Below are 18,396 nucleotides of genomic sequence, written 5' to 3'. Positions count from 1 at the left end.
ACTAGTAGAACAAAACTTTGAAGGCATCTTGTTGATGCCGAGGATGAAATGATGGAAGAGCCGGGAACACGCGAACAAGTTGCAGTCAAGACAGTCGGCAATCAGCTTACAGAGGAATACCGCCATTTCGGCTATTATAACATGATTTCCGTTCCACCGCCCAGGAATTCTGGCGGATTTAGCTTCTCCTGAGTCCTGACGTGAACACGACATTGTGGGTGGAAAGGATGATGACTTGCGGATGATTGGCATACTCCCCGCAAGGAGACCACATGATGTTGATGTTACTAGCTCCCTGATTGAATCCGTATAATATTGCCAAACTCGACGCGACTCTTAACCTCAGAAGCTTTATGGTAGACCGTCTTAGGTATTCAGTAAGAACCTGACGCAGGCCCAGAGAAGAGATGAAGCGCAAGAGACAAAGAGCATCTAAATCGCAGCACAAGAACTAGAATACATGTAGGACACCCCGCATCTGCTAGAACATGTTTTCTCTCAATATAGAATTGCCGTCAAATGTTTGATAACCAAAGACACTTCCATGCATTTCAAGACGCCTTGAGGGCTATGCAGTGAAGTAGAAGCTAGTTAGCAACATCCCCGACAGCCACTAGCTGCGCTCTGAGCAAGGAAACGGTTGTTTGATTAATGCACATTGTGAAGAAACTGCGCTGGTGTGTTAATCTTCCCATTGAGAAGAAGTTGTACTTGTTTGAGCAGAGGGATGCCAGTATGCCAAATTGGAGTTCTTGTTAGACGTGGGCTATGCTGTCAGAATGGCAGTCAGTTCAAATCATGTGCCAATAAAGAGTGCTTTCAGAGGTATAAATCTAACTGGAAGGTTCCTCCGGGACATCAGAAGTACACCATGAAGTTTTTTCAGGCTAGATATACTGAATAGCATTTGTTTTGCTACGTCGTGCCTTTATATAATTGCCAGTAATATCATTTCCGAATTCACCAGAAGTTGGAATGCAGCATTGCAGCCTTGCACTAAACTCGATCGACACCTCATTGTCAATTTAAAGGCAATTGTTTCTTGGCGTAAACGCGATTATCCACGCCATGGCAAGAGACACATCATCAATTTTCGTTGATCCGGGCTATAGCATTCTGCCATAGTCAGGATGAGACTACGAATTCTGTGGAAATACCGGAGAACTGAGTCTTGTAACAGCCCATAGAATGTAGCTTTATCTTGATCAGCTACCTCTCTACCATTTTTATCCGCACATCTTGCATCATTATTACCATTTCATGATCGTATTTGCGGTTCGATGAGCTTCTTGGCTTGGCCTGCTCCTCGAGTCTCCATGTTTTGGAACCTTTATAACTGATCAAGGCTCCGGCTCCGGCTCATCCTGAATAGCCGCTGCAATCCCCGTTTCTACAGAATTTTCATTCGAGTCGTGGCGAGAACTAGGCAATGGCAGGCAGATCAAATAGTATGCGAATGCTCAACTTGGAACTTGGGTCTCACCGTGGATACGAGCCACCGTAACAGTCTACCCGAACCATACTTCTTCGGAATCTATCAAAGATGCTGGTGGCTGTCACGTGAACTGCCTCATGCCTAACATGACCTCGTGCCAAGAGCGTAGCCAAACACTATCCACATGGCATGAATTTGAGGTGCGCACCAGGAAATTCGAGAAAAGCCCCATCCTAGTAGCCTCACAGTTGACATCCTACCTCTTACACGTTAGTGGATGACGAAGCCAGCCGGAGGCACTGTTTAACAGTCTCATGAACAGGCATGTTCCTAATTGTCAACCCCTAATTTGGGCTTAAAGTGGACCCTGGAGCTCGCATTCTCTATATGTGGAAACGATCAGAGCTGTCCACAATAAAACACGTCAGCATAGCTTTCACAACCATGATGTGACTTGTACAACTTTATCAACTCAATTAGCGATGATTTCAAGGGTGAACCAGGACACCTGCCCATCGACGATCGGCTGAGAATGAGGCGCCATGCTTATATGTGTCGCGAACTGGATGGCACGGACCAGGATACTGTTAGCTCGTCGGACTACGTGTATGACAGTGATTTGGCCTTCTCAGTGCCGGTTCGATGGACGAGCATGGTACACATCCACTTGTTCTTTTCATGCAACGAATATCCCTCGACTATCCAGCTTCACCATGTTCAGTCGTGGAAGGCGCCACAGATGAGCAGCAGAATATCCACAAGGAAACGTTAGATGGGCTAAGCTCGTTGAGCAGCTTTCCAGCTGGCGCACGGTCTTGCGGAGACTTGGGCTGTTCTAGGATTCAGACGAACCGAAGCGTCTCAAGTCCGTACTGTGTAGATGTATTCAATCATGGTTTTATCGTCAACGTTGAGAACATGAAAAGCAGCATTATTTCTGTTCGGAAGCTTGCTGGATAATTGGCATGGAGGCTAGTGGACAAGTCTTTCCCGCCAAAGATACTACGTTGATCTCGTAGAGAGCTTCCCGTTTGGAAGCTTTGGGCTGAATATGTTGTTGGGCAGGTCATGCAGACTGGGTTCTCCTACAACCACACGGACAGTGCTAAGATGTCCTGATCAATGCCATACACGCCGAGACGTGTGAACCTCCTTGCCTCGGCAAAAGCTATTCGGCAACTTCCCTGCAAGAACGAACTCAACAGCACAAACTACGTCACATCTGAAACCGACGCACACGCGCGCACACGCGGAGCTTGTGGTCCTTTTTCGGGTGAATATCAAGGCGGATGCTGCGCGTTTACAGCTGAAAAAGGCTGGGGGGAGGGGATGGATTAAAGAACGGGAGGTTTAAAAACACATGCGCGTTCGGTCCGCTTCTTCGAACGTGTGTTCCTCGTTTAAACGCCTTTTTGCCAAACCACAAGCCCAACCACAATTGTCGCCGTCATCATTTCCGAGTCGACATGTTGTACCAGAGTATCTCACATGCTATCGCATTATATCGGCTGGAGCAGTCCACGAAACATTGCAAAGAAATATACACAGGAAAGCCTAAGCCGGAGAAGGTTACCTTATTTTGGCACTTGGTAACTCTGTCACGGTTCAACAAGTACAACCCTCTCTTCACTACTTTTGCTGGAGGTTAGTCATTGGTCTTCTAGGAATTAAAACTGTAACGCTCACATCGGTATAGTATGGTCGGTTTTGTTGGCTGGAGCTTCCGAACTTGTCGATCCCAGTAGCAACATACAGCCTGCCTTTGTCTTCCGACAGGCTGCACTATGCTTCGCCGCGGCGTACCTGTTTTGCGGCGCCGGCATGGTCTGGAATGACTGGGTAGACCGAGACATTGATGCCAAGGTCACTCGAACTAAAGACCGTCCTCTCGCCGCCGGCACAGTAACCACTACGGATGCCATGCTGTGGATGGTGCTCCAGCTGCTTGTATCTTTGTCTATTGTCCACAGTATGCTCAACGGAAAGGATGTGTATGGCCACCCAGACTTCCCAAAATCGAATGAATGCTGCAGTCAGATTTTCTAACATGCATCGTTAGGTTTCAACACATGTTTCCAGTGGTACTGGCCTCGGTTTTGTACCCTTATGGCAAGCGACCTATGGCCCTGAAGCTTCGCATTTATCCACAGTATATCTTGGGCTTCACGGTCGCATGGCCCGCAGTTCTAGGGCGATCCGCGATTCACGGTCGATACGAATCGATTGGCGACAGTATCGGCTATTGTCTGCCGCTCTGTTTCATGGTGTTCTTCTGGATCATTTACCTCAACACGGCGTACAGTTACCAGGACGTCGTCGACGACCAGAAGATCAACGTCAACTCATTTTACACAGTTGGAGGGCGCCATTTCCACCGATTCCTTGTAGTCTTGGTTAGTCCCATCGTCATGTGTATGCCTCTATATCTCCTGAGATTCGGTTCTCTGTGGCTTTGGTTCAGTTGGATGGGAATATGGACGGCATCCTTCGCAGCACAGCTCGCGCACTTCGACTCGGATCGACCAGCAAGCGGAGGAGGCATACATAAGAGTAATTTTATCCTCGGGGTGTGGACGATTGCGGCTTGCGCTGTGCAGGTTCTTTTGAGCGAGAAGCGGTATGTGAGATTTTGAAATGATACCAAGGTGGAAGTGAACAATCGGGGGCAAGGGATGATGGCTTTCCAAATAAGCAAGCAAGCTCAAAGCTGCTTAGTCGAAGGTCTGACGATGATGCTCTACTCAGCCATATATCGTTGAATTTTGCTGGGATTTTAGTAGACGACGGAACAGCGTTGTCAGAAGAATGTGAACCGGTCTATCTGACATTACATTTTGACTTGCGTAGTGTGGCAGCGACAGCCTCTTAAGCCGTCACTCAAATTAGAAGGCCAACCGTATCGAAGCGACGTCAACATGACGCACCGCGTCTTCGCTACTTGAATGAATAGCGCAAGCAAATAGAAGCGCCTTTGGTGATTCATACCAAGTTTTAAGGCTTGGAAAAATAAATCGGTGATACATTTCAGATAACTTAGCTTCCTACACTATCCGAATACACGTGAAACATCGTTGGCACGTGTGAATCAATAGCTCATCCTTCAAATCCGCCTAGCCTTGAAGATGAATGCGGTGATCGTTATCCGACTAATTGCTCAGAACTCGTACCCGTAGCCTCCTCCAATACGAGGTGTAACCCCAAGGAGGTCGGCAATCCATCCAAGGAACCCGACCACCCAGCCTAGGAATCCAATGACCAAAAGATCCGGCGTACCAAAAATGCGCTCTTTAAACCTGAGGCCGGGGACCTTCTGCTCCAACGTCCTAGGGTCGTCCAGATAGAAATTGAACTGCGTTTCCATAAGCTTAAAAGTGGAGTTGAGGAAGAAGCTAGCAGTGTAATACGTGAACGATCCGATAGCGTCGAATCGAATCTCGCCGTGAACACCGCGCTGCCGAAAGTAGTTCACAATCCGTCGCAGGAGACCATAGACCTCATCGCTGGTGAGATACGGCGTCAGGCCCTCAAAGAGGATCAGTACCGGTCGATCCGTTGGGACTTTGCAGTTGCTGAGCCACGCGTCCTCGTGGATATTCGGGTCCAGCAGGTGATACTCCCCTTTGCCTCCATCCGGATCCCTCATGACCTGCCGCCGAAGCTCAATCACATCCTGCCTGTCGGCATCAATCCACAAGCGGCCCTCGCCCTGCCACTTGACCCGCAGACTACGCGAGTCCATGCCGCACGCCAGATGCAAGACGGTGGCTGGGCCGGGATTCTTCCTCAGGAATTTTTCGGTGCAAATGTCCAACATGCGAGCGCGCATCGCGACAGAGCTCGAAAACATGTTTGTCGAGCGGCTGCCGGCCGTAGTGCGTTTGAAGTCATACCCCTGGTCTTTGATCTGAGAGACGATGTCGAGGGCGTATTGGTCGTTCAGGATTGGCCGCGAGGACTCGGCATCTTTGGCGCGGGCGAAGAGCGTCAGGAGGAGGGTCTCTTGCGCACCGCTGAGTGTCACTTTGCCCTTTCCGAGTCCGCCTGATGAAGTTGATGAAGGCATCGTGAGATTCTGCTGACCTTTTCTTCTCAGTGGGGTATGTAGTTGGTGATGATGAAAGAGGTAGCAGGCGCCATAGCGCTTTGGTTTTGAGAAACTTTGTTTGCAGTAGATACTGGTATGGGCCTCGGCACAGACTGATAGCCTAGGCTGGCAGCTGCTGGGGATTCGCTGGTCGATCCGTGCATCACGTATTTGTAAAGGCGCTCTGGTGGCCATGAAACTTTACACAGCTCGCTTCATCTGATACTTTTCTTCGCTGCCCACTGCAGGCATTGTTGACTATTTACATGCATGAGATACGCCATCGAATGAAACGTGTGACTATCCGGAAGCACTTGTAGTTCTCGGGTTCGCCATCGTACTCAAGCCCTCTTCGAAGATTGTGGAGGGGTTCGAAGCTACGGTGATGACGAATATATATAGTTTGGATGTGCGTTGGGATTGAGGATTATCGGGCGAATGGCTGCATCAGATAGCTGTCAGTAGGCGCAGCGTTTTTCATGTACCATGGAAAGTCTCCGTCAAATCCGGAACAGCATACAGCTCGCTTCCAGCTGGGTCAACAACGGTTGATGAACGATACCTAATGAAATTCCAGGAATCCAACTATCGTTTACGGATCACCGGGAACGCTGATGAGCAGTTGACACCGCACCCACCAATGTCTAATAAACAGATGGTTCAAAGCAAGCGCTGGTGAGTTTCGGAAATGGAGTGCGAAGATAAAGCAAAGACCTCCTGCTTATTGTACAAGTTTCGTGCAACAAACTAGTCGAGCTTTGGAGACTGCGATTGTCTCTGGTATAGAAACCATTGATCCCATCATCCCGTTCTTGGGGTTGTCAAAATAAGATGATAGAGACAGAAGTGGGCAGTTTCGGCAGCATTTCATCTTTGCTTTAGGAGTACTTTATGTCGCCGGTGAGTTGGCAATATTGATAATGTGTGCAAAATGCCGAGTCCTTGCAACTTAAGTAGCTGATCAAGTCTCACAAGCTGACTGCGTGCGCTTCTACTACGTCCGCCAATTAGCAAATGGCCCAGAGATATACCGGCAGTTCGCCAGCACACTCATCTGGTACGCCGTGAAGCCTTATGTCGCCATCTTTTGTGAGTGTTCATTGGCATGGCGGCATTTTTCAAAACGTTATTTTCCACATTACTCAGCCTTTCTTCATGGAAACCGAAATACCCAACCTGGAGTAACGGCAGGGACGTTGGCCAGGGAAGAGGGACTCGGTCTTCGTATTCTTTGAAGTCTACCGAGTGGGCATACCGGGTACAAGGCCACCATCACGTCAAAGGGAGGGGAAGAAGATGAGAGACGGGTGGTATCGGGAATGATTCAAAAAATGACAATGAAAGGGCCATAATACATGGATTTCCAGGTGGATAGGGCATCCGAAGGAGACCGAAATGCAGCACAAGGTCACCAGAACTTTTACCGACTAAAGATAGAGTTAGCAAATAGTGTATAATGCGTTCCTTGATCACTGGATCCTGTCACTTGCTCTTGATATCTGTGGTTTCTCGTTATGATTATGCAACCCGTGAGACGAGCTGCTAATAACAAAACCTGGGTTACTCCAGATCCCGAGTCCCATTCCGCCGCTAACCGCCCAAAAACTCCGCCAAATCAGTCTTCGCGTTCGACGGCTTTCCCGCAAGGTTGACCTATGCCGCGAGTGCTAGTGCCAACTCTACGAAAGCATAGGCGCCCGAGCATTGCAATAATGGCTCCACAAATACTTCGTTATCTTGGGGCTGGCGGAGTCGGAATTGAGTTCATTAGGGGTCGGTCGATGGTTCTCGCGTGTAAGTCGCCAGTCTCGTCGGGTTCGGTATCAAAATGCGCAGAGCGACAGCAAAGACGCCGGACCAGAAGGGGAGATGTTGAGAATGGCAAGTCTTCTAACATCATTAACGAGATAAACGAAAATCTTGTGACAAAAACGTCAATGTGTATTGAAGTTAACAGCAAGTCCTCACTCCTCACTCTTATATTTTCAGCAACGACCGAGAAAGCTTTTGTCAAAGACTTGAAATGTCCCGATACGCTGAAGCTTTCGAGAACCCTCGAGGACCTGGCGACGCTCGCCCTACGGCTCTACAAATAATCCAAGATAAAGACCTCGGTGGTAAACTCACAGGCAAGACGATCCTCTTGGCCGGCGCGAACCAAGGCATTGGCCTCAAGACCTTCCATGTGCTCTATGAGACGCGCGCCGCCGTGTTCTCGGACGTCCGGAGCCGCGAAAAGAGCAAAAAAAGCAATCGCCAACATAACCGCCGCTTCCAAGGAATCCGAAACCTCCGGAACGCTCTTAAGTTGTCGAATTGTCCCTCAACGACCTCGCCAAGAGCAGCGGTAAGCTGAACATCCTCGTCAGCAGCGCCGGCATCATGATCAGCACCAAAACAGAAGGCATATTGGCACCAACCACCTGGCCCACTTCTTCCTCTTCCAGCTCCTCAAGCCAACCCTCCTCGCGGCAGCCACCCCGGACTCCTGCTCCCGCGTCGTCTCCGTCTCGTCCATGGCCCACCGCGCCAGCAACATCCGCTTCTACGACGTCAACTTTGGCGAGTAGGGGAAGTTTGAGCTGTACGCCGCCTACGGCCAGTCCAAGGCGGCAAATATTTGCTTCTTCAACGAGGTCGAGCGGTGCTACGGGGCTGGCCTTGTGCATTCTACCTCTCTCCACCCGGGCGCTATCCTGATAAACATGGGTCGTCTCAGAAGGTCGAAATTGAGGCGGTCAAGGCCGCCATGGGGGAGGAGATGTTCAACAGGCTCATAATCGCACTCAAGAACCTGCCGCCATGAGCAAAGAGTGGGAAGGGGAAGGGCGGGCCCGGTCCTGCTGGGAAATACTCCGGCGCCAACAAATACCGGGTATACACCCTGGGCTTACGATGAGGAGAAGGCTGCGCGGCTTTGGAAGGAGTCGTGCAAGATGGTCGGGTTCCAAGAGGATGCTTAGGAGTTGTTGGCGGTGGCCGTGGTATTTTACCTAGGGTTGGTCTTTGACTCTCCAAGTACCTTTTGGAGGTCAGCGCTATGCACATTCCGGCCGGGGGCATAGACGCATATGCATGTCGTAAGCGCAGATTGGCACCATAGAGAGTACGTAGGAATACCCACTAGGGAAAATGATTAGACTTCCCCAATTAAGGTCCGCCGGACTTCTCATCTTCCAAGTGCTTATATGCAGCTGCGAGAACCGGCTATAATTATCTCCACATCAGCTTGGACGATCCGTTAGCCAAGGGAAAACACCATGATCTCTGAGTGTCTCTGGTTATTAAGAACACTTTACTTTTCTGTATCCTAATTCGAGTGACTCTGGAAATCGTTCAGTACTTTAGTTGTTCTACAGTATTTCAACTCTTTTCTCGCCGACTCCGTCTTCAAAAAGAAAACAGCTCAAAATGGCGTCTGGTTCTCTGCCACCAGACTTCTACGTCAAAGCCCTCCAGTTCACAAAGAATGTTCATAGGGACGAATACCCAGCCATCAACCCAGAATCGCCCGAGCTTTCGCTGGCTGGCAAGGTCGTCATCATCACCGGCGCGAGCCGCGGCATCGGCGGCAGAGTATGTCCTTGTCCATTCTCGACGCTTTGTGTTGTTTGTTTTCTCTTCTTGTTCTCCTTGCTCCTTGTACTTCTTGCTCCTGGTAGAGACTTCGAACTCACTGCTTCAAAAGGGAATCGTACCGGCATTCGCAAGAGCCGGAGCCAAAGCTCTCGTCCTCGTGGCCCGGTCGGAGAAGAATCTCAACGCTGTCGCGGCCGAGGTCAAGCAGCTCAACCCCGGTGTCGAGACGCTCGTCTACGCCGTCAACATGGCCGACGAAGACGGCATCAGGGCCCTCTTTGAAAAGGTGAATGCGACCTACGGCCACGCCGACGTCTTGGTCAACAACGCAGCCGTGCAAAACGCAATGGACCTTGTCAAAGTCAGCGATCCGAAACTCTGGATGGAAGATCTGGTGCGTAGATCCCCCCAATCCCCTCTCCCCCTCCCCATTCGAGGTTCAAGAAAGATCAGCATTCAATAACAGCCCCGGCACAACACAAAACAGACCACCAACATCAGCGGAACCTTTTATCCAACACACCACTTCCTCCGCTCCCTGCCCCCGACCGCTCACGGCACAATCATCAACATCACCACGATATCCCACTGGGTCGTGCCCTCAATGAGCGCCTACTTCCTCGCCAAGCTCGCGACGCAGCAGCTGGCGGCCCACGTCGCGGCCGAGAACCCGGACAACGTCACCGCCGTCTCGGTACACCCGGGCATGGTGCACACCGACATGACCGTGGACCGGTTCCGCCCCTTTGCGCACGACACCCCCGCGCTGGTGGGCGGTACCGTGGTGTGGCTGTGCTCCGAGAGGGCGCGGTTCCTGAATGGGCGGTATGTCACGACGAACTGGGATGTCGATGAGCTGTGGGAGCGGAGGGGGGAGATTGAGGACAAGAGGTTGTTGCAGGTAGATTTGAATGGTGAGTTTGGGGCGCAGCATTTTGCGTGAGAGAGAGAGGACATACTGTTGAGAGCTTAGGAGACGTGTGTACACACAACGGGCACTTTGGCATACAAAAACGAATGTGCAAAAGTGTTTCAAAAAGAACATGTTATTAGTCTAGATCCAAATCCAGATCTATGTCTATGTCATGAGATTTGCCCGAAAATCCCTATATCTACGCCATGCAATGCTCCAGGGTATACACTACTGACAATGATGGTACAAATGAACTCTATATCCCCAACCGATTTCCAACTTCTTTTTTTTACATACTCGCGACGACCACTACGTTAGGCCTCGGACCTAGGGGGCCACTTGACCCGCTTCTCGGCGCGGACGTACAGGTTGTTTGGCCGAATGAGCTGGAACATGGGGTCGTACTCGACGGGACCCTCCTGCGCCATGCTAAACTTGTAGCGGTAGATGAGCTTGGGCAAGAAGACCTTGACCTCCTGCAGGGCAAAGTTGAAGCCGATGCACATGCGCGGGCCCGTGGCGAAGGGGATGTACGAGGCGTTGGGCCGGTTCTTGACCTTGTCCGAGTCCCAGCGGTCCGGGTCGAAGCGAGCCGGGTTATCCCAGACGAGGGTGTTATTGTGGATGTGGTGGATGGCGGGGATGCAGATGGAATCCTTGGGCAGCTTGTAACCACCGGGGAGGATCATGTCCACCTTTGACGTGCGGGCGGGCTGGTAGGAGGGGTTGTGGCGGCGCTGGGTCTCCTTGATGTACTTGTCGAGGAAGGTCAGCTTCTGGGTGAGGTCGGCGGTGATTTGGGTGTTCTCGTCGAAGCCGTTGTCGATGAGCTCCTGGAGGAGGCGCTCCTGCATGCCCGGGTAGGCGACGATGCCGTAGAGGAGCCAGGAGAGGAGGGACGAGGTGGTGGTGAAGCCGGCGCCGGTGGCGACGACGAGGGGCTCCATGATGCGGTCCTTGGGGAGCTTGTTGCCGCGGCTGTCGCTGGCGCGGAGGACGTAGTCGACCATGTTGTCGGCCTGGAGGGCGGCCTCCTGCAGATCGAGGTTTTCGGTGCCCTTGGAGGCGTTGTTGATGGACTCGTTCATCATGTCGATGATGCGGCCGCGGGCGTCGCGGAGGCGCTGGGGATCGCCAAAGGGCAGGGAGGCGTACCAGCTGCCCATGGAGGTGATCTTCTTGTTGAGCTCGAGGGACTGGGCGATGCGGAGGACCATTTCGTGGGGCGGGGCGTCGACGGCGGTGAAGTGCTTAAAGTCCATGCCGAGAACGAGCTTGCCGACGGCCTGGGAGCCGAGCTTGAGCATGTAGGGGTAGACGTTCCAGGCCTCCTCCCTCTCGTCGAGCTCGTCAAAGACCTTGAAGGAATCCTCAATGGTGGCCTGCATGGTCGGGGCATAGTGGCGAACGGCCTTGGGGCCGAAGGCGGGCGGGAGGAACTTGTGAACCTCCTTCCACTCGGGGGTATCCGTGTCGCCGAGGAAAACGCCGGATTCCTTGTTCTTGATGGGGTAGAGCGGGTGGCCGGGGATGATATTCTTTGTGAAGAAGTCGCTCTCGGAGAAGAAGATATTGGCGAGGGCCGGGTCGTTGGTGTGGTAGATGACGGAACCCATGTTGTTGGTCTTGAATAGGGGGCCGTACTTTTCAAAGAGACGCTGGTGGTTGCCGAGATGGTCGGGATAGACCTCAAAGTAATTGCCGATGAAGGGCAGACCCGAGGGCCCGGGGACTTCGCGGACGGCATGGCCGTCGATGGTGATGGCGACGGGGCCTTCGGCGGCGAGCACATCGGCGACTGTTGTCAGAGCCTCATCTCCTGAGACGAAGGCGACGCCTTGAACAGTGTTAGTCTGGTGTCAGTCCAGTTTGATGAGGTAGAGCAGTGTGCTTACCCTTGTGGTCGACGACGGCAAAGTGGGAGGCGGCGAGATGCTGAAGACCCTCCTCATCTGTTGAGGCGGGAACCTCGAACTCTGTTGTGACTGAAGGGTCTTCGCCCAACAGGTAGAAGCGTTGTGAAGACATTGTGTGTGATGCGATGTGTGATTCGAAAGGACGAAGCGCACGAATGTAGATTTCTCGAAACACCTGTATTCAACAAGACGTATGAAGGAGTAGAATTGATAAGACGGATCTTCCAACTCAAAGGCTATGCTAGGTGGAGAGGGAAGCAACCGGTTCACGATATATAAGAGAGAGAAAAGATGGCAATCAAAACAGTACGTATCCATGCCATATCGCAGTATACGTAGCTTATCCAATCCGATCCTAGGCAATGTCAAATCTTTCGGTGGGCACACAGACCAAACAGCTGGCCCATGAGTGACGACAGAGAAAAAAGTGGCCTGCCGAGGTTCATCTCATGGTCCCCTTGACCCAGGGGGGGCAGTAGGAGCTGTTACTGTTGCCATGACTTCATGGGCGGGCGCTCAAGTCCGAAGAAACAGCGGGCCGTCTCGTGGCACGAGATCACAGTCTCGAAGGGAAAAACAAATGGGACGGGCACCATTCGAGTCTCGGCTCCGTGGCCGGCGTGGGACGGCGCAACAGAGTCCAGAGTCCAGAGTCCAGAGTCAAAAGGTGTGGGGGCGGACGGAGAAGAGCCGCGGTTCTGGCATCATGACAGCGGAAATCTGAAGGTTTGGTGGAAGGAGGATGGAAGAGAAAAATCGGAGATTTGGAGCACGTTTGAGGCGCGGCGATAGGGCTAAACAAGGGTGATCTGCGCTAGAGCCAAGAGGCGTCCAGATGCCGAGGTGAGGGGCCAGGGTGTGCCCGGACTTGGTGTTTTAGGTGATGTGATAAGCTCCTTTTTCCGAAGTTCGTGTTGAGAGCAGGGCATAGGATTCGTCCAAATCGCATACAGAGTGCGAGAGACGAGAGGCACGAAAAGAAGCTGCAGAATTTTTTGCAGGGTGCACAGGGGGCGGGCCAGAGGGCGGGCCAGAGTGGGGGTGCACCGTAACAGACGCAGGGTACGTACCGAGGCTCTGTCGCCGTTTTGTCGCCGCTCAGGCCCCGAAATCCGTGGCCTCGGCTCGCTTGTGCCACCTACGTAATCAACGCCCGTTTTCATTGGACCACGGAGCTTCGAGCTTTGGGTCCAAAATGGCATGATGCATCCAATCACCGGCCGTCTTCTTCCGGATACCGTCCGGTTGTGGGCCTCTGTTATTCTCGTCAGTCGTCCCCCTGAGACCAGAGACGGCATTTACTGAAGCAGTGCAGGCACGAATCTCAATGTTGCTACCCTGAACCGCGGCCCATCCCGGCAGTCTACGCAGTACGGATACCTACCTAATGCTTTTGGCTTTGCTCCGTACACCTCTACCGGTGTGTTAGTTACTCTGGGGGTGGCGTGCTTTGACAATCGCATTCTTTTGTCTGCCGCCCTTTTGTCTGCCTCGTCGTTTTCGCATGCCAACTCTGTATGAATTCTGCCCACGCAACACGTAAGAGCGCGTTATTTTGAAGCCAAATTGCCGTCTGCGACAAACACAGCGACTCGCGGATACTCTAAATTCAAGGCATTAACATTAACGCAAATCCACCCGCTCATCGCGTCGGGACCGCCGAGGCGCATCGCCGTTGTGGAGCCGGGCCCCGGCATCCAATCCCGTCGCTCTGCTTTGTCAGTTGCGCCCCTCCACCCGCCGACCACCGGCCGAATCTTTCCAGATCCATCTGTGCTCACTCCCAAGCTCAATCAATGCTCTTAGCTTTTTCAAGTTTGGCCGCCGATGATGCCCACACTTTATCTTTGAACCTCGGCATCTTCATCCTTCGGACATTACCCTTGTTTCTTATTCTTTTTTTTTTTTTTTTTTTTTCAATTCCTCTCCAATGCAGAGTGAGGTGTACCAAGTATGCTCTGACGACGATTCTGGATTCTCTTGTAAATTGTGGATGTACCTAGGCATCTTTTTTCCCTTTGCAATGTCGCCATGGCCTCGCCATCTTTCGATAAATAGAAACGCTGCACTTCCCCCGTTCCGAAGCCCGGCCCCCTTTAGGACAAAGGGGTCCTGTTCGTTGTAACCTTGTCCACACATCACAATCGACACGATCTTCCCTTTTCTTACCTCAGATAAGATAGTAAAAATCTCTTTTATATCATCAGCGCAACACGACGTTAAGAGTGTTACACTGTTTCCCACCCCGCTCCCCTTTCCCCTTTCGAGTCTCGACCATCTTTCAGAGATACCCACACACCACCAAATACACACACACATTCACAATGGCGGCGACAGAGTCAACAGTAGGCCCTGAGTTCACGGCCAAGGAGGTTGCCGCGCACAGAGAAGAAAACGACTGCTGGATGGTCATCCACGGTGAAGGTAAATCTACCTTCCAAACCCCCTACTGCAGATTTGACCTACAGGTCATGTCAGTAAACTAACGGGTGCAACAAAAAAGTCTACGATCTCTCAACATACCTCCACGACCACCCCGGTGGCGCAGATGTCCTCGTCGAGGCCGCCGGCGTCGATGCCTCGGAAGCCTTTGACAACGCGGGCCACTCCGAAGATGCCTACGAAATCATGGCCAAGTTCAAGGTCGGCAAGCTCAAGGGCGTAGACAAGCGCTCCGCTCCCAAGGCCGTCCGCCTGCAGCCCAAGGCCACCCCCGCGAAGCAGACCTCCGGCTCCGGCTCAGCCGCCCGCGTCGCATCCCAGGCCGCCGCCGCCGCCCTCTTCATCGGCCTCGGTGCCGTCGCCGCCCGCCACGCCTCCTCCACCCCGGCCGGCCAGGACGCCATCGCCGCCATCCAGAGACTCAACCTCCAGCTCCCGGCATGGCTCTCCTTCGGCGGCGCCGCCCGCACCAAGCGCACCGGCTTCGGCTTCATGGAGGGCTTCGCCGTCGCGTCCGCCTTTTTCGCCGTCGCCGGCTCCATCGCCGCAAAGGAAGCCTCCAAGCTCCTCCACTACGAGCTCACGCCCATGCACTACCGCCCGCACAAGAAGATCCCCAAGGTCGCAAAGGCGAACCCCCTCAACCAGCGCGGCTGGCTCGACCCCGTCTCCTACCACCCGCTCCCGCTCGTCGAAAAGACCCTCCTCGCCCCCAACGTCTACCGCTTCGTCTTTGAGCTCCCCACCCCGACCACGGTCCTCGGCCTGCCCATCGGCCAGCACGTCGCCATCAAGGCCGAAATCGACGGCAAGTCCGTCAGCCGCTCCTACACGCCCACCTCCAACAACGCCGACCTCGGCAAGCTCGAGCTCGTCATCCGCTGCTACCCAGACGGCCTCCTCACCGGCAAGTACCTCGCCCACCTCGAGGTCGGCGACGAGGTCCAGTTCCGCGGTCCCAAGGGCGCCATGCGCTACCGGCCCAACCTCGCCGCCAAGATTGGCATGCTCGCCGGCGGCACCGGCATCACGCCCATGTACCAGCTCATCCGCGCCATCTGCGAGGACGACCGCGACACCACCGAGGTCAGCCTCATCTACGCCAACCGCTCCGAGGCCGACATCCTCCTGCGCGACGAGCTCGAGGCCTTTGCGAGAAAGTACCCCAAGAACTTTAAGCTGCACTACCTCCTCGACTCGCCCCCAGAAAACTGGACCTACGGCGTCGGCTACGTCACCCAGGAGATGATGGCCGAGCGGTTCCCCGCCCCCGGGCCGGAGGCCCGCGTCATGCTCTGCGGTCCGCCCGGCATGGTTAACGCGGCGAAGAAGTCGCTTACGAACCTGGGCTTTGAGAAGCCCGGTGCCATCTCCAAGATGTCTGATGCCGTGTTCTGCTTCTAAAGCTGTTTGGCCACCGCGCCGCTAGGGAAGAGGAAATAGAAAGATACCACTGGAGAGATTGTTGTTATCGTTTTTAGGAAACATTTTTCTAGTGTCAACATCATGGGTTGCATCGTAACGGAGTCGAGGAATGGGTGCATCTGGGTCGGTGTCTAGGTTGACGACATCCATCTTACCATTGTTGATACCTACCTGTAATAGACTACTACATCTCCTTTGTCATCAATAGAAATCGAAATGAACAACCATAACGATCATCCCAGCTCCTCAATTACCCCATTGCCGCACTATGCTCCCAACTTCTATCAAGGTATTCTATACTCCCGCGTCCAGAGAGCCACCGCTGACAGCTTCAGATAGCGACTCCGGCCGCTCTTGCAGGTGCTCAAGCGAATACACTTTGCACAAGAGCTCGGGGAACAGCAAGAGAGATACATTTGCTCCATGTTTTGTAAGACTATGCCCTCGTAGAGAGCCCAGCAAGTGCCTCGATATCCATTATTACTCCCTTGCTCTCATTGCTCCCTGGACTGCTTCTTGCAAGCCCTTTCATCTAAGCATGGTGGTGCTGATTGATGAAATTGTCGACACCCATGGTGCAATTAAAAACCTCCCCGGTTCCACATCCCTTCCCCTGGTAAAGTAAAATATTCAGTTGTTTTCAATGTCAAAGATTACGCGTTCACTAGAAAGTATGTGAGGAACAACATCCGTTTTACCCTATTATATGTACGTTGAATTATACAACCTTTCAGCCCAAACTTCCACCTCTCTCGCCGAATGTTTTGTTTGATTACCTTTCCTCTGCTGTAGTCGTACGAGTCCCTTCAGGCGTAAATTTGGCCCCATTCATAGAAACAGGTCTCGACTGACAATCCCCCACCCACTCCCACGGCGACGCAGGCGGTGATGAATGCCTAAACGACGACCGTGTATACCCAACCTCGACATCGTATTCCTGTAGAGTCGGTGACCTACCGCCATGAAGAAGCGGCACCTCGCCGCTCGTCACCCTCCTCATCTCCGCAATCGTCGAAGGCCGCAGCGTCATGCTCTCGTCCCGCGGAATCATCCGCCCCCGTCTCGTCCACATCCTCGCCTCGTACGACAGCTGGAACTCCATCGTCTTCATGATCCCCGACGAGGGCGGTTCGGCCGCTGCTCCGCCCGATGAGACCGTCGATGTGGCGAGCGTGGCGTCGGCAGTGCGGATGGCCGGGCCAGCCCCGGATCCGCGTCGTAGCGGGTACGCCCACGACGCCCGACTCCGTGGCGGCGGCGCCGTCCGCGTGGGTGCCTGTGGACCGGAGATCCGGGACTCGTATGAGAAGTCGTCGAATCGCAGACGTAACACGTCCTTGGATGAGTCGTCGCTCCGGAACTCGTGCGGTCTCCCGCTTCGTTCTGGCCGCGTCATTGTGTTATTAGTGATTGTTGCAAGCTCTCGTGTTCGCCAGATGCCCCTTTCGTATGCCTGTCGCTGCCTCTTCCCGAGAATGTGTCTGACAAGCGGCGATAAAGCTGGTGCGCAAGCTGCTGTTATGCCGATTCCGGGCTCGATGTTGCTCCAGATGGATAGATATGCCGTGTCGCCTTTGAACAGTTAGTTAATATGCGTGTCAATTGGTCTACTGCGAAGCCTCTCCAAAGAACGCCATTGGTGGCCGGAGAGGGAGGAAGGACGTACGAAGAAAGTTCTCTTGGCTTAGCAATCCCGGAATGGTGACTGCACGAATAATGGTAGCAATACTTGCTCTACACAGAACAGAAGTTGTCAGTAAGCCTGTTGTAATGGTGATGTTAGCAGAAAGGGTCAGAGCAACGTACATGGATGCAAAGCCAAGTAATAGAATGGTCAGTAGCTTTGTCTTCAAGCGCATGTGCAGGGACCAGACGATCAACAATGGTAAAAGACCAAAAGTCCAGTCCGCAAGACAGTTCAAGATCGCGAGGGTGTAGGTGCTTCCTAGCACAACACCCGTGTCGAAGCAGCTGCCTGGTGTCCGAGGGCCCACGTCCCAGAATACGTGAATCGGTCTGCACTGGAGGATGATGAGAAAGAAGTACAGGGACCCGAATAGGAGAGTCGAGCAGAGAAGGATTCGAAGCGTCCAGATGTGTAACGGTATAATGGCGATTCTGAGCAGCAGGACACCAACGCAAACTTTCAAGAACAGAGTGGTTATCAGATACAGGATTTCGCCGGCGAAGAAAAGCTGCAGCTACAGTATCAGCCTCTGGTTCATCGTAAATCACGCCGAATCAGAGGTTGTTGTCTAATGCACAAGGACCCCGCCTGCACATACCTGAAGAGCTATTCTCCTATCCTCTGGCAGAATCTCTACAGCATCTCGTCCAGATCCGTACAAGACTGCCGCTATTTCCGTGAGAAGGTACGCGGTGAATGAGACCTGAACCAGGCATATGAGCTTGTCATCGAGCGTGAAGACCCGGGTCAGGAAAAGCCTCGAGTAGATGCGCAACGGTACTGCGATCCAGGTCAGGCAGAGACAAAAGATGGCGACCGCGAGGACACGACGAGGTCGGTTCGGGTCGATATCAACGTCTACCATGCCGCGACATCTGGGGTATTATCCTGGATTATTGCCACTCCTGCATCGGA

The 18,396-nt window shown here is 53.0% G+C and overlaps 7 protein-coding genes across 7 annotated transcripts; 4 read left to right on the top strand and 3 right to left on the bottom strand.

Annotated features, from left to right (window-relative positions):
* Positions 1-2,901: 2,901 nt before the first annotated feature.
* Positions 2,902-4,068, top strand: CORC01_00924 (UbiA prenyltransferase; the record flags this gene model as incomplete). Its single annotated transcript, XM_022612580.1, has 3 exons — positions 2,902-3,079; positions 3,132-3,426; positions 3,495-4,068. The coding sequence occupies 3 exons, from the start codon at positions 2,902-2,904 to the stop codon at positions 4,066-4,068; spliced, it is 1,047 nt and encodes a 348-aa protein (XP_022480741.1).
* A 521-nt stretch (positions 4,069-4,589) lies between these two features.
* On the bottom strand, positions 4,590-5,498 carry CORC01_00923 (O-methyltransferase; the record flags this gene model as incomplete). The annotated part of the gene is made up of 1 exon (XM_022612579.1): positions 4,590-5,498. The coding sequence occupies one exon, from the start codon at positions 5,496-5,498 to the stop codon at positions 4,590-4,592; it is 909 nt and encodes a 302-aa protein (XP_022480740.1).
* A 2,044-nt stretch (positions 5,499-7,542) lies between these two features.
* CORC01_00922 (oxyreductase) lies at positions 7,543-8,089 on the top strand (the record flags this gene model as incomplete). The annotated part of the gene is made up of 2 exons (XM_022612578.1): positions 7,543-7,826; positions 7,921-8,089. The coding sequence occupies 2 exons, from the start codon at positions 7,543-7,545 to the stop codon at positions 8,087-8,089; spliced, it is 453 nt and encodes a 150-aa protein (XP_022480739.1).
* An 841-nt stretch (positions 8,090-8,930) lies between these two features.
* CORC01_00921 (uncharacterized protein) lies at positions 8,931-10,041 on the top strand (the record flags this gene model as incomplete). Its single annotated transcript, XM_022612577.1, has 3 exons — positions 8,931-9,095; positions 9,208-9,492; positions 9,586-10,041. 3 exons carry the CDS (start codon positions 8,931-8,933, stop codon positions 10,039-10,041), a joined length of 906 nt encoding a protein of 301 aa, XP_022480738.1.
* A 284-nt stretch (positions 10,042-10,325) lies between these two features.
* On the bottom strand, positions 10,326-12,039 carry CORC01_00920 (cytochrome P450; the record flags this gene model as incomplete). The annotated part of the gene is made up of 2 exons (XM_022612576.1): positions 10,326-11,848; positions 11,907-12,039. 2 exons carry the CDS (start codon positions 12,037-12,039, stop codon positions 10,326-10,328), a joined length of 1,656 nt encoding a protein of 551 aa, XP_022480737.1.
* Positions 12,040-14,251: 2,212 nt separating this feature from the next.
* On the top strand, positions 14,252-15,773 carry CORC01_00919 (oxidoreductase NAD-binding domain-containing protein; the record flags this gene model as incomplete). The annotated part of the gene is made up of 2 exons (XM_022612575.1): positions 14,252-14,351; positions 14,431-15,773. 2 exons carry the CDS (start codon positions 14,252-14,254, stop codon positions 15,771-15,773), a joined length of 1,443 nt encoding a protein of 480 aa, XP_022480736.1.
* Positions 15,774-16,566: 793 nt separating this feature from the next.
* On the bottom strand, positions 16,567-18,346 carry CORC01_00918 (uncharacterized protein; the record flags this gene model as incomplete). Its single annotated transcript, XM_022612574.1, has 4 exons — positions 16,567-17,366; positions 17,461-17,528; positions 17,601-17,989; positions 18,080-18,346. 4 exons carry the CDS (start codon positions 18,344-18,346, stop codon positions 16,567-16,569), a joined length of 1,524 nt encoding a protein of 507 aa, XP_022480735.1.
* Between the last annotated feature and the right edge of the window lie 50 nt (positions 18,347-18,396).

Source organism: Colletotrichum orchidophilum, assembly GCF_001831195.1.
Source record: "Colletotrichum orchidophilum strain IMI 309357 chromosome Unknown Scaffold_5.1, whole genome shotgun sequence".
Lineage (NCBI taxonomy): Eukaryota > Fungi > Ascomycota > Sordariomycetes > Glomerellales > Glomerellaceae > Colletotrichum > Colletotrichum orchidophilum.
The sequence above is the reverse complement of the archived record's forward strand: the minus strand, read 5'-3'. Positions and strand labels throughout refer to the sequence as shown.